Consider the following 12,974-nt stretch of genomic DNA (forward strand, 5'->3'; position numbering starts at 1 on the left):
GTGCGAAATTCCAAAACATGGGGAAGACCAGTGGTTCTTAACCTATGGTCCAGTGACCCCTGGCGTTCTGAGGAACCTATTCATGGGATCTTCGACTTTTTAGAAAATGGAATATTAACAGATTAATAAAGAGTTTTTGAATAAAAAAGCAATATATACATTTGTAACTTTTGAAACATTCTGCAAATGTGTAAGAGTTTGATATTGGATTATAAAAACGAAGTTAGTATCCTCAGCTTGATTCATAGGAGCAGGGCAGGTGCATCAAACAGAATATAGTATGGATGATGAGTGGCCTCAAATGAATTTAGAAAAGCTCCAACCGTCCTGTCAAAATAAAAATTTAGATTTTTGTTTATATTTGTTTTTGGATTAATAAAATAATTCATAATTTGTATATTTGTTCAATGAATTCTAGGTTATGTATTTTGTATTTTACTTTTCTGTGGATTGAATTATCGAAAATATTTAGGCCAGAGTCACTGGTTACCAATAATTACTCGGTTTCGGTTTTTAATCTTAGTCTATCAAAAGATAGTCATAAAAGTACAGTCATATTAGGATAAAACATATTTTTGTAAATAGATGCAATCAAATTGGTAAAATACTTTCTTTTCTTGTATTAAAAACCATAACAACCAAATTCTTATTAGTACATCACCAATGAATCAAGACATTAGAATTACTCATAAACAATCTAATACTAGTATTCTAAAGTCCCATAGAATCATGTCATTTCCTTTCTGCTAGATACTCAAGGTTTTCCTCATATTGATTGCTTTCAAAATACTGGGTTGACTGGGTGTGAGTGTTTGATTGGTTCTGATGCTCCGTCCATCACCACCCCCTTTTGTACCGCTTTGTTCGCCATAAGTTGGCAGGGTATGCTCAGACGTGAGTCCCTTGCTCACTTTGCCACTGGATTCAAGCAAGCCTGGCTGAAGACGGCTGAAATGCCAGAAACCGGTCCTAGGAAGCTTGTTTCCGGTCCAGGGAAGGCATGGCTTGGCAGTTCGGGCTGGACTGTTCCCATGAGGTACAGGGTCAGACTGATTTGCATATGGCCATGTCTGAACTGGGGTGGCAGAGTGGGCTCAAGAACGGTGATGGATCAAACCCAGATCTGTTGACTGGGTGTGAGTGTTTGATTGGTTCTGATGCTCCGTCCATCACCACCCCCTTTTGTACCGCTTTGTTCGCCATAAGTTGGCAGGGTATGCTCAGACGTGAGTCCCTTGCTCACTTTGCCACTGGATTCAAGCAAGCCTGGCTGAAGACGGCTGAAATGCCAGAAACCGGTCCTAGGAAGCTTGTTTCCGGTCCAGGGAAGGCATGGCTTGGCAGTTCGGGCTGGACTGTTCCCATGAGGTACAGGGTCAGACTGATTTGCATATGGCCATGTCTGAACTGGGGTGGCAGAGTGGGCTAAAGAACGGTGATGGATCAAACCCAGATCTGTTGACTGGGTGTGAGTGTTTGATTGGTTCTGATGCTCCGTCCATCACCACCCCCTTTTGTACCGCTTTGTTCGCCATAAGTTGGCAGGGTATGCTCTGACGTGAGTCCCTTGCTCACTTTGCCACTGGATTCAAGCAAGCCTGGCTGAAGATGGCTGAAATGCCAGAAACCGGTCCTAGGAAGCTTGTTTCCGGTCCAGGGAAGGCATGGCTTGGCAGTTCGGGCTGGACTGTTCCCATGAGGCATAGGGTCAGACTGATTTGCATATGGCCATGTCTGAACTGGGGTGGCAGAGTGGGCTAAAGAAAGTTGATGGATCAAACCCAGATCTGTTGACTGGGTGTGAGTGTTTGATTGGTTCTGATGCTCCGTCCATCACCACCCCCTTTTGTACCGTTCAAAATAAACAGGGCAGCACTATAACAAGTTAAGTTGTCACCCAATGTCACCAAAACGTTCATCGCTACTTTCTGTGACCTGATGTTATGGGTGTCAAACAATGGCTTCAAATAAATACATCTAAGATTCTTGTAGAAATTACAGAATAGCATAAAATGCGTTATACTCTGCTTACTTTTATTGTCACATGGACATAACATATCTTCAGGGGGATGAGACCGCATTGTAGGAAAAGCTACAAGGTAATGGGCAATGCCACATCTTAATCTTATTAACACAAAAAGATGATGGGCATAGGTCACGTATGACAGTTAATTATTGGTACTTGCCTCTATGCTATTTGATATATACTGAGCAACAATAGGTTTGTCCTTTTCAGCCTTAGATCTCTGAACTAGCCTAAGTTGTAAAAATGTTTTTTAATCTCTTTCTTTGTGTGTAACAGACTTTTAGATTTTTCTGGCCGTACTGTTAGCTTGTACACGTTTTCTAAGGCGGAATTAATATATGACAACCATGGTATTTTAAGTGCATCATGCAGTTTAAGACCATCTAAAATTATTTCTTTAGTAAAAGCAGTTTCTTCCCTTTTTCATACTGAGTCCCAGAGTAACAATGGTTATACAAGTAGTAGGTCTTCTATAAACTGAAGACCCACCTCATGATGGGCAATGGTGTTTGAAGCAGATGGCGGTAAATAAAGCAAGCGTTTCAGGAAACGGTTTTCGTGTATTTGCAGGTCCTTGTTGTTTGTGTGGCCCCATAGCCCTGCCCCGTAAAGGGCTGTACTTGCACCTTTGGCTTTATAGAAAGCTACCATCTCATAAATCATCCGGTTCCCCAGTTTGAAAGAAAATGGAAAAATTCCCTGGATTGCCCTGCTTATTTTGGCTCCGATATTTATGACGTGTTGGGACCAGGAGCCGTTATCCATAAAACGAATACATAGTAACAGTCTTAATAGGGCTTTTTTCAATAAAAACAAGTTTTGGGAGGCTTAGGTTTGGGCCCACAGATCATGGTATATGTTTTAGACTTATTTATGACCATTTTCGTCTGTGTCATAAAAGTAGAGAATGCGTCCATTGATCTCTGTAGGCCTATAGCGGTTCTTGCTAGCAATACGACGTCGTCCGCATATAATAAGACAGGTATCGGATGACGTGCCACCTTAGGGGCGTCTGCCTGTATTGTCTGTAGATGTTTGTCTATTCCATTAATGAATAAAGAAAAAAAAAATTGGTGTAAGAACGCAGCCTTGATGAATCCCCCGCCCTACTCTTAATGTGGGTGTACATTCTCCCTGAGGTCCAAAACAGACCTGGCTGGATAACTTCTCATACAGCCGGGAGAGAAACCCAACAATCGCCCTAGGTGCTCCCATTGAAATTAAGGTTGTCCAGAGCAAATTATGGTCTACCAAGTCAAAAGCACTGCTTAAATCGGCAAAGCAAAGGTATATGGAGCCTACCTTTGCCCTGGTATATTTGCCGATAAGCAGTGCTAAATTTGTACATTGCTCGATAGTCCCTATTCGCTTTCTGAACCCATACTGCACCGGTGTTAAAACTAAGTATGCAGTGGCCCATTCCTCTAGTCTTATCAGCTGGACCCTACTCATCACTTTCATAGATGTATCAAGGAGTGAGATTGGTCAATAATGTTTTGGGTCCTCTTTATCCCCCTTTTTAAATATGGGTATGATAGTGGATTCTCCCCATGTTTCTGGGATACTATCAGTGGCAGCGATGTTAAACACCCTAGTTATGATGGGTCCCCGTAAGGTAGGTGCTGATATAAACACATCTACCGGGACACCGTCCGGTCCAGGGGCCCGACCGCTGGCACTTGCATGGATTGCCTAGATAACTTCCTCATTGATAATATTCATGGGGAGGTTTCTTCCCTCACTTATCACGCCGTCCTGTATCGTCCTCGGCTCCATATTACTATTAGAAATTTCATAAAAATGATTTACCCATTTATCTGCGGAGACAAAAGAACAAAAATCTGGGATTTTATCACTCTTCAGAAATGGGGCGTTAACTACATCCCAAAAAAGTTTATTATTTTTAGTTTTTGCAGCACTGGTCAAATTGCCTCTTCCTTTAATATCTTTTTCAGGACAGATACAGCTGTTTTATACTCCAGACGTAGGGTTTGGATGGTAGATAATTCTCTTGGGGTGATTTAGACAGGGACTGCTTCAAACCCCTTAGGGCTTTAGTGCAGGCACCGTCAAACCACCCCTTCCTTCTACTGCATGATGGTCTGGAGGTTTATGTGTGAATTGCCTTAATCGATTTTGTAATATTACAGAAATTCTCGACCAAATACAATGAGGTAATTTCTTCCAGCAGACAATATGTGTTTTCCCTTTGATCGGAGACCACTATTTTCCTCATTGTTAAACATGGGTCAACACCTGACCATTTAATTCTAATCCCACTTGTCCCAGCCACATTTATATGGTGTGCTGTGTCATGAACATCATTCTTTTTGCCCCCCCCAAAAAAAGGATAATTTTAACAAATGATGGTCCCTAAAAGGAAATTCCAAGGCTTAGGAGCAGCAAACAGAAAGGTGAGTTTGATTGGCAGTGCCCAATTTTCCAATGTGAATGATCAGGGCAAGCAGGAGGCTTGCTGCATGTGCTGTGCTCCAGAGATCTGTGCTTTCTCAGCCAGATAAGCTTGTTTCAGAATAAGATCTTTATCGGCAAGGGAGACAAGTATGAACTGAATGTGTGCCTCTAAAGGCAGCCAGTGTAAAATAATTAAGAGTGGGGATAATCTACTATCTTTTCCTAGTGCCAAAAGATTAACCAGAAAATGAAAATGACATCCACTTTGAACCAAACCTCAGATAACATCAAATGAGGGAAGAAAATAAGACTGACCCATACTATATTAGTTCACTTTACCTTTACATCCACTCATATGTCCGTCCATCCGTCGGGATACACTTCCACCCATCCATCATGTCACCTTTGCATCCATTCAAATACCATTTTCCTCACATATAGAACCATCACTCTTTCACTCTAGCAGCCATTCATCCTTTTACCCTTCCATCCACTTATAAACAGTGGCAGCCCGTACAGTTAAGTGCGGTGAGGTGGTGAAAGTGAAAAACGATGGAATAGATAAAATAAAAAATAAAAATATAAAAAAACACTTACCTTGCACTCTCGGAGTCGCCGTCTAGGTGCCGCGAATTCAATTTAAGTGGTTTTATTTATTTTACCTATTCCGTAGTTTGTCACTTTCACCCCACCCACCCCCGCCCACCACACTGCGCTTATCTGTACAGGCCACCACTGCTTTTAAATCCATCCATCAGCTCTTTGCTACTTTCTTCCATATTTCGACCAACTGATCCTTTCACCCTTATAGCCATCCTTACATCTGTTCAACCTTTCTTGCTTGCACTCACTGCTCCTTTTGTGTTTTCACCACAATTCTTTTTCTCACATTATTCTTCCCATCTTACCTTTCTCTCTAAAAACACAATTTCCTGCTCTGTATGGTTTTTTTTTGTTTGCATCATTTATTTTCCTCTCTCCTTTGCTAAACTTGGCTCACCTAGCAGTGCTCAGCCCCCCGCTTCATAAAGCGTTTATGAGCTCTTGTCTGCATCCTATAGAGGCCAGTGTAAAACTATAAATGTTTATTAGAACATTGGAATGTGGGGGGCACCACTGAAAACCACTGAAAACAATGGAGTGCTCCGGTAGAAGTCCGGAGCATCAACATTCTAATGCTTGACAAAGGCCTCACGGAGCCCGAGGGGATTTCAACCCACTTTCTTTTACAAATTAGAACATTCTGCACTCTAGGGGCGGAATGTTCTAATAGTCTTTGAGCCCTCTGTAGTGGGCTCTACTATTCATTAAAGGCTTGTGCTCTTGTTAAAGTCCCTCGCCTTCGGTTCGGGCCTTTAACGCTAGAGCAGGCCTTTAATGGCCAGTAGAGCCCGAAACTGCAGACTCTAAGGCTATATTAGAACATTGGAATGTTGGAGGCTCCATTGAAGACAATGGAGTGCTCCAGGCTTCCTATGGCTGGTAGAACCTTGGAGCATCAACATTCTAATGTTTTCCTTTCACAGCTGTTGCTGTGTACAAAGGCCTCACGGAGCCAGAGGGGATTTCAATCCCTTTGGACCTACAAATTAGAACATTCTGCCCTCTAGCAGCGGGATGTTCTAATAGCCTTAGAACCCTCGGTAGTTGGCTTTACCGGCCATTAAAGGCCTACTCCCTTTTTAAAGGCCCTCACCGAACACTGGAGCGGGCCTTTAATGGCCAGTAGAGCCTGCTACTGTGGGCTCTAAGGCTATAGTGGTTAAGCTGCTAAGGTGGGGGGTTCACAACGCCACCGACTTGTCATCCACGAGGAGGTTAGGTGCTAGGAGCTGTACATCTGCGAGTGAAAGAGCACATTTACTAAGCTATCAATAGAGCATCAGTATGGCAGAGCAACAGGGCCTCTACTGGTTCTGAATGCAGGGAGGGTTTGCCATGTTGGAAAAGGTATAGTTAAAGGTTGCAGTATAACCTCTCGTGGCAGTGTTTACTGGCATACTCTGGATAAAATCTAAAAGAAATTCTACCAATCTGGCTAATTCAACTAAAAGAGCTGTAGTGCTATTTTGGCAAAGAGTGGAAAGCCGTAGCTGAAGCCGGGATGTATTTTTACCAGAAGAAAACTGAATAAGTGATGTCATGCTTGGATGGGGCCGGATGAAAGTAAAGAGGAGCCTATTTCAGATAAATGCATGGGGCCCCATGACTATATCTCAGCCTTGTCGTCCCTATGGCAGATGTGCACTGCTCAAATACCAAAAAAAGGGTACAACAATAAAATAAAGAAATAGTGCAAAAGATAAGACAAATTAGATATTGCTAACATAGTGTGAGTACCTGGGTTGGGGAACAAATCCTAATATGCATGCTGGCAACCTGCCTTTCGGTGGTGCGGCAGGCTCCAAGCATTTCTCATTATGGAGCAAGGGCTGCCCGAAGGAGTTGGGGCCTCTGTCAATTGAATGGGATAAAATGTCCGAACGCCTGCGGGGTAGCTACTATTGGTGTAGCAGGTGCAGTGCACAGGGGTTCATTGAACCATGATAATTGCTGTATTTTACTACCCTAACAGCAGTCAAAGAGGACCATTATCTTTGCTTGCACCAGGGCCCATAGCATCGCAGCTATGCTACTGTCAACGCCGACACTGTACTCTATTTACAACTTAGTTTCTCTTTACCATCCATGTTTCAATTATCATAACTGAGTATGCAGATAGCCTGACACACCCGGGTTAAACAGAGTTGCAGGTCATTGACAGAAAGATGCATGTTCCCCAAGCTCTGCCACCAGATCTGCGAAGCTCTGCGCATAAATTAAATAATTCATGTGAAAAGATGGCACCTTCGGCACTGGTCAATATATGGAAATTAGGAGGACCTAGAATTGACCAACTAGCAGTGATCTGTAAGAAATTACGAAGCCAGGATTTTTTTCACTTATTTGTGTACAAGACTGTAGGTTTTCCAAAGCCACTGAGCGATTGAGACACAGGATCCGCTCTTCCAGCAGCTCTTGGGATCTCATGAACCTCTGAGAAGCAGTCTCCCTGCTAAGATGAGGGTGAAAATGTGATCAGAAGGAGTGGAGGTGCTGGTCTTTGTTAAAGCAAATCTGTAGCTGGAGAGAGAGACACTTTTCAATATTTTTGCCAAAAAACGGGAGGCTGTTAACAGGACGAAATGTACTTAGTACTATATTCCTAAATGTGGATTTGTTTAGAAGTGAAATAAGGTCAGTTTTAAGTAATTTGTTAAAGAATGCCACATATCGTTATAAATGTCTCTTTTCTGCAAATACGGAGTGTTTTCATTTAACAAGAGGTATATTTAAACTCTTAACTCCTCTATTGTTTGTTTTTTTCACTCAATATCCATACTTTGCTTTTTTAAATTTATTTTTTAATCATTGAACGTCTATATAACAGTGCAGACTGGCCTGTTGATCAGTATCACACTTCTTCATAGCTCTTTCACTGCATTGGGTGCAAGGGCATGGTGTTCTGTTTTCTACTACTCATATCACTGCCCAACCATCCTGTCTCTAGCAACTAGGTGGGGTTACACCCACCCACTGAGCAACATGAACTGGTGGTGATCCCTATTCCAGCAACTCCCCTGGAGGCACCATTATTTAGGACGTTCTCAGCAGCCTTGTAGACTGTACAATGATGCTCTGTAGTTTTTCTAAATTTGATTACAGAGGGTCAGTACATCTGCAGGAAGGTTGTTACTGGAGCTCAGACATTTCCCCTTTGAGAGAAAGAAAGGCTTTTGAATCACTACTGTAGTATTGGAGCCTTACCACCAAAAGTCAACGGATTCCTTGAGACCTCGTCCATCGGCAATCCCATGACATGGGACACCACTGGGCTATAGCCTGCGGCCTTGCCCCGCTGAGGACTTTTGCCTTCCATTTCAGAGACCAAGTCCTAAGGTTAAACTTCAGGCTGGGCCGTGTTATGTAGATGACCTGCGCGCCATTGTGTTTGGCCACAAATCATGTCTAGATCCTTGTCTACAGCGACCAGCTGACTGCGGTTGGCACTTATTGCTTTTTCAACCTTAAACTTTACAAATTCATACCTCCGTTCCCCTTATTGGACTTTTTTAGTCATTTTATTGATTAAAACTTACTCTATTTTTCTCAAGTGAGTCTGGATTTTTCTTGTGTTGGTTTATTACTGTTTTGGTACTGCATAAATACTTTACGCATGGCCTCTAAATTAAGCCTGTTTGTGCCATAGCTAACCCGGGGTGGGGGGTGAAGCAGGTTAATTTAGTTACTTTAGTGACTATCGTTAACAAGGATTGTAGGTATTGCTTAAATTGGATAATCACCCACCTTCACTAATCCCCAGTTTCTTATACAAATTACTTACTTTTAAGGCCAAACGTACAATGGTACACTTCAAATGAAACTGTCTCCTATTATTTTTAACACGAGATAAGAATTTCAGGCTGTGTGATTATTACCACACCCTTTCTGATTTCCCCGGGTGTAGGGTGGTCAGACTTGTCGAAATTAATTAGGGAGAAAGGGCCATATGTATGAAACTTTGGTTTTGCGATTTTTAGAGAATCGCTATTTGAGAATCGCAAAATGCTATGTATGTAGCATTTGCAAATAATTTAGAGAATCCTACATATTCCTTAATTGCGAATTGCAAATTGCAATACGCAATTAAGGAATACCTCCCCATTCATTCCTATGGGCCTAGAGACCCATAGGAATGAATGGGAAGACATTCTCAATTTGCGATTCCCAATTAGAGAATCGCAAATTGAGAATGCAATTTCAAGTGTGCCAGGGTGTCAAAAGGACACCCTGTTGCACCCCTGAAATGAGCATGGGTACACATGTGGCGCACATACATGCCCTAATGGCATGTGTGTGCGCCACATGCCACTTTGAAAAATGCAAAAATATGCATTTTTGAAAGAAATCGCAAATTACCACCAACCTGTAGTTGGTAATAATTTGCGATTCTTTAAGGCCAAATTGCACTTTTTTGGTGCTTCTTACATTGCTTTTGCGATTCCTTAAATGCAATTGCAAAATAAGGAATCGCAAATTTTGCGATTCCTTATTTTGCACGCAGATTTGCCTTCATACATACCACTTAGCAAAATTGCGATCGCAAATGCAGACATTTGGCGAATTTCGACGTTTGCGATCGCATTTTTTGCTTGATACATATGGCCCAAAATGAGGTAAAAAGCTAATACGTGGATTTTTGTGTGATAAATAGCGAATACATAGGTTGCCTCATTTGCCCTTAAAATTTGGAATAGGAGGCATTTGCCGTATACGAGAAATGTCTGCCGATACACTGAATTAGAACTTAAGTCGTCGTTTCCACTCTAAAGTCAGTTTGTGTAGCTGCACTCCATAATGTAGGCTGCGCTCATGAGGCTGAACTAATTCAACAATTCCGTCGCTGTCAGTACTCGTTATTTTTGTATTCTCATTATTAAATAAAAAGCAGGCATTGAGAAATATTACTATTATATAGCACAAAAAACTAGCGAACACCGTCTCAATTTCTTTAACACGTAATGAACCATAAAAAACAAACGGCGGACTATTAGGCCTAAAGGTCAGCTCAGCTTTCCGTGTAATATTTATGCGCGACCTTGTGCACCGAGTTCCGCTGTGGCATTTTCATGCTCCAGGTTTTATGTAATAATGCTGGAATAATGTTATGAGCTCACAGCATTACCCGCAGGCCTGAAATGAGAGGGTAAATCATTTGTTTTACACTACAGGAGACAGCAGGAATGCATCTCAATCCTGGCGCGAGATTGTGAAGACGGATGTGCGCAATGAGGTTCCCTTTGGGCTAATTCAGTGCTGAAGACAGACTTTATATCGCAGCCATAAAGAGCTTACAACAAAAAGACGGATATTAATAAAAAGGCCACTGGAGCAGAAACATCAAGAGTTACCTTTCTCCTCAGAGAGGGGGCTTTCGACAGCTTGAGAAAAGTCACATGAGGCTTGAAGTCTTTGCTTCCGGAGATGTTGATGCCGCTTTCAGCAAAGGCCGCCGCTATGGATTCTGGGAAAGAAGCAATACAAACCATAATGCAGACGACAAAGTTTTTTATTTTCAAAAACAAAAGATATATCCTGTGAAATGGAATATGGCCTCACGGCACTCTAGATGTCGCATTAAACAATTGGTTCATGTATTAAAAAGTAGAGAGAAAAGAAGTAGACGGTGTGAGACATTGGGCCCTCCGTGGGTGACAGCTCAGGGGCAGGGGCAGCGATCAGCTGCAAGGAACTGGTTGCTGCAGCGCTGGACTGGCCATACCTGGCATCGGGCATTTCCCCGGGAGGCTAGAAGGGTGGGGGCGGTTTTGCAGCGGTGGGGGGTGGTTTTGTTACTAGGGCAGGTTTTGCTGCTGTGCTGCAATATGGGCCCCCTGTAGCAAAAGGAGCCAGTAAAGCGTTTTGAGCCTCCCGGAGCCAGGCAGTGCTTCATCAGGGACGGTCTGAGAAAATTGCCAGGGCTGCTTTGGTTTCCCAGTCCAGCCTGTTGTGGAAAGGGGGAGGGCCCACTGCAGGAGAGCGCGCCAGCAGCAAGACACAGTGGATAAGATTGCCCATTTTGTGGGACTGTGGAGAAGGGTGGCAGACAGAATGTGAAGCAGGGCAATGTTGCCTGGCAGTGTTGGTCCACCCACTGTGCAGAGCGGCTCTTTCGTGCAGTAGGAATAGTTCCTCGCTGCTGCAATAGGGACAGTTAGTTTAGAGTCAGATTATGTATGCTCACCCACCTCTAATAGAGTTCATTATCCTTTAAACATCTGATCCCATGTTGGATATTAGGTGATTTTGCCTTCTGTGTGAGTCATCCTTATCTTGCACAACTGAAATGCAACCATAACTCGCATCCCTAAAACAATGCTCATGACCTCACCCTTGATGAAACAGACAATTTCCAATGTTGTAAATCATCTTAGAAAGCACATTACTTATTCATTTCCTATACCACTTTGACAGAGATGACTGGAACGCAGTTTGATTTTGTATTGTTTAATTATACTTTGCTTTTGGGTGTTCTTTATTGATATTCATATTGTGAGAGCCTAAACATTGCAAATGAGATGCAAGTTCTGGCTTGCGTAGCAGTTGTGTGAGTGATGGATACTGATCCTAATCACATCTTGTTAATATCAGAGGTTTTTTGGTTTTAATGGGGGTTAGGGGGGTGATGGAAAGAAGCCAGAACCAGGATTTGGCATTGTCGACCCCAGGTAAGGACGCAGTAGCTCCTTTCTCTCGGGAAACTGTAAAACCAAGCTAGGCTGTTGGATCCTCAGCACTGTATAAATAGTGCTGCATCCAAGATGGCTGACGTTTCAGAAATCCCTCGAGATTTCAGGAAGGGCGTGTCTCCAAGGCCATTCTATGCTCTGACTAGAAGTACATGAAGGCCTTTCCTCAAGAAGGTCTGAGAAACTCAAAGACTAGTCACTAATGGCTCCCGGAAATAAAAATAGGGCCTAATGAGAGCATGGGTGAATGTTATCAAAGCTAATGGCCCTGGGGGGAGAAAAGGAGGCTTAGGGAAAACAGTGAATGTTACTAATGCACAAGTCCCTGGGCAGGAAGGATTCTTTACCCACGTCGACAGGTGAGGGTGGATGGGGTAATAACTGGTGTACAAATCTCACAGACAGCTCGGTCACGACACTGCAGACCTAGATAGCTCTAAAATGTCTGAGCCTTAACCCAATCATGCATTACACAAACCACTCTTTAAACATTAATTTCTCAAAAACTACTGAACAGATTTACATCAAACTGAATAAAAGCTCCGAGTTTTATTTTAACTTCATGGCAAATTTGGTGTTATTCCTTCGAGGTATTGTAATTAAAAATGGAAATGGCACTTTTGGGACCCCACTTTTTCTTGGTCTGTTCTTGACTGATCTGCACAAGATTTGTCAGGAAGGACTCAAAGCAGGTGAACACATTTTGGCAAGTAACAGTATAACATGCTGTTTATCATTGTAAGAAAATGCTTATTTTTGCATGATCATCCCCATTTTCTTTTTTTAACTGAAGCCGTTTCTTGTAGACTCAGCACTGGGACCCTGTTAACCAGGTCCTAGTGTAAGTGCTATGACCCCCTAAAAGCTTGTAAAATTAGCTAAAATCCCTGATCAGGCAAATGTAGCTTACATATAAGTCATAAGCATATGGTACCCAGGATTTGTAATCTAAATATCACTAGTAGACGGCATCCCTTATTGTGCCACCACTAAAATGACATGATAAAACTCAGGGGCAGACCTGAGGCTGCAGTTTTAAAACTGAACATTGGACCTAGAAAAATAAACATTTCCTCAGGCCTAAACCTTCAATTTTAGTACATATAAGTTACTCCTAAGGTAGGGTCTAAATGCTCATAGGCCAGGGTGCATGATGTTTTAAAAGTGGGACATTTCTACTTAAGTTTTACAAGTCTTGGCAGTGAAAAATCTTCAAAGTCGTTTTCACTGTGACAAAGCTGGCA

General features: G+C 42.5%; 1 protein-coding gene across 1 annotated transcript in view; it reads right to left on the bottom strand.

Annotated features, from left to right (window-relative positions):
* The window catches only part of LOC146832706 (uncharacterized), a 355,069-nt gene that overhangs the window by 43,134 nt on the left and 298,961 nt on the right, over positions 1–12,974 (bottom strand). Inside the window, exon 6 of the mRNA XM_085606006.1 lies at positions 10,393–10,505. Coding sequence (XP_085462132.1) covers positions 10,393–10,505 — 113 coding nt within the window. The remainder of the gene's footprint in view (positions 1–10,392; positions 10,506–12,974) is intronic.

This window comes from Triturus cristatus, chromosome 5_1 (assembly GCF_964204655.1).
Source record: "Triturus cristatus chromosome 5_1, aTriCri1.1, whole genome shotgun sequence".
NCBI lineage: Eukaryota > Metazoa > Chordata > Amphibia > Caudata > Salamandridae > Triturus > Triturus cristatus.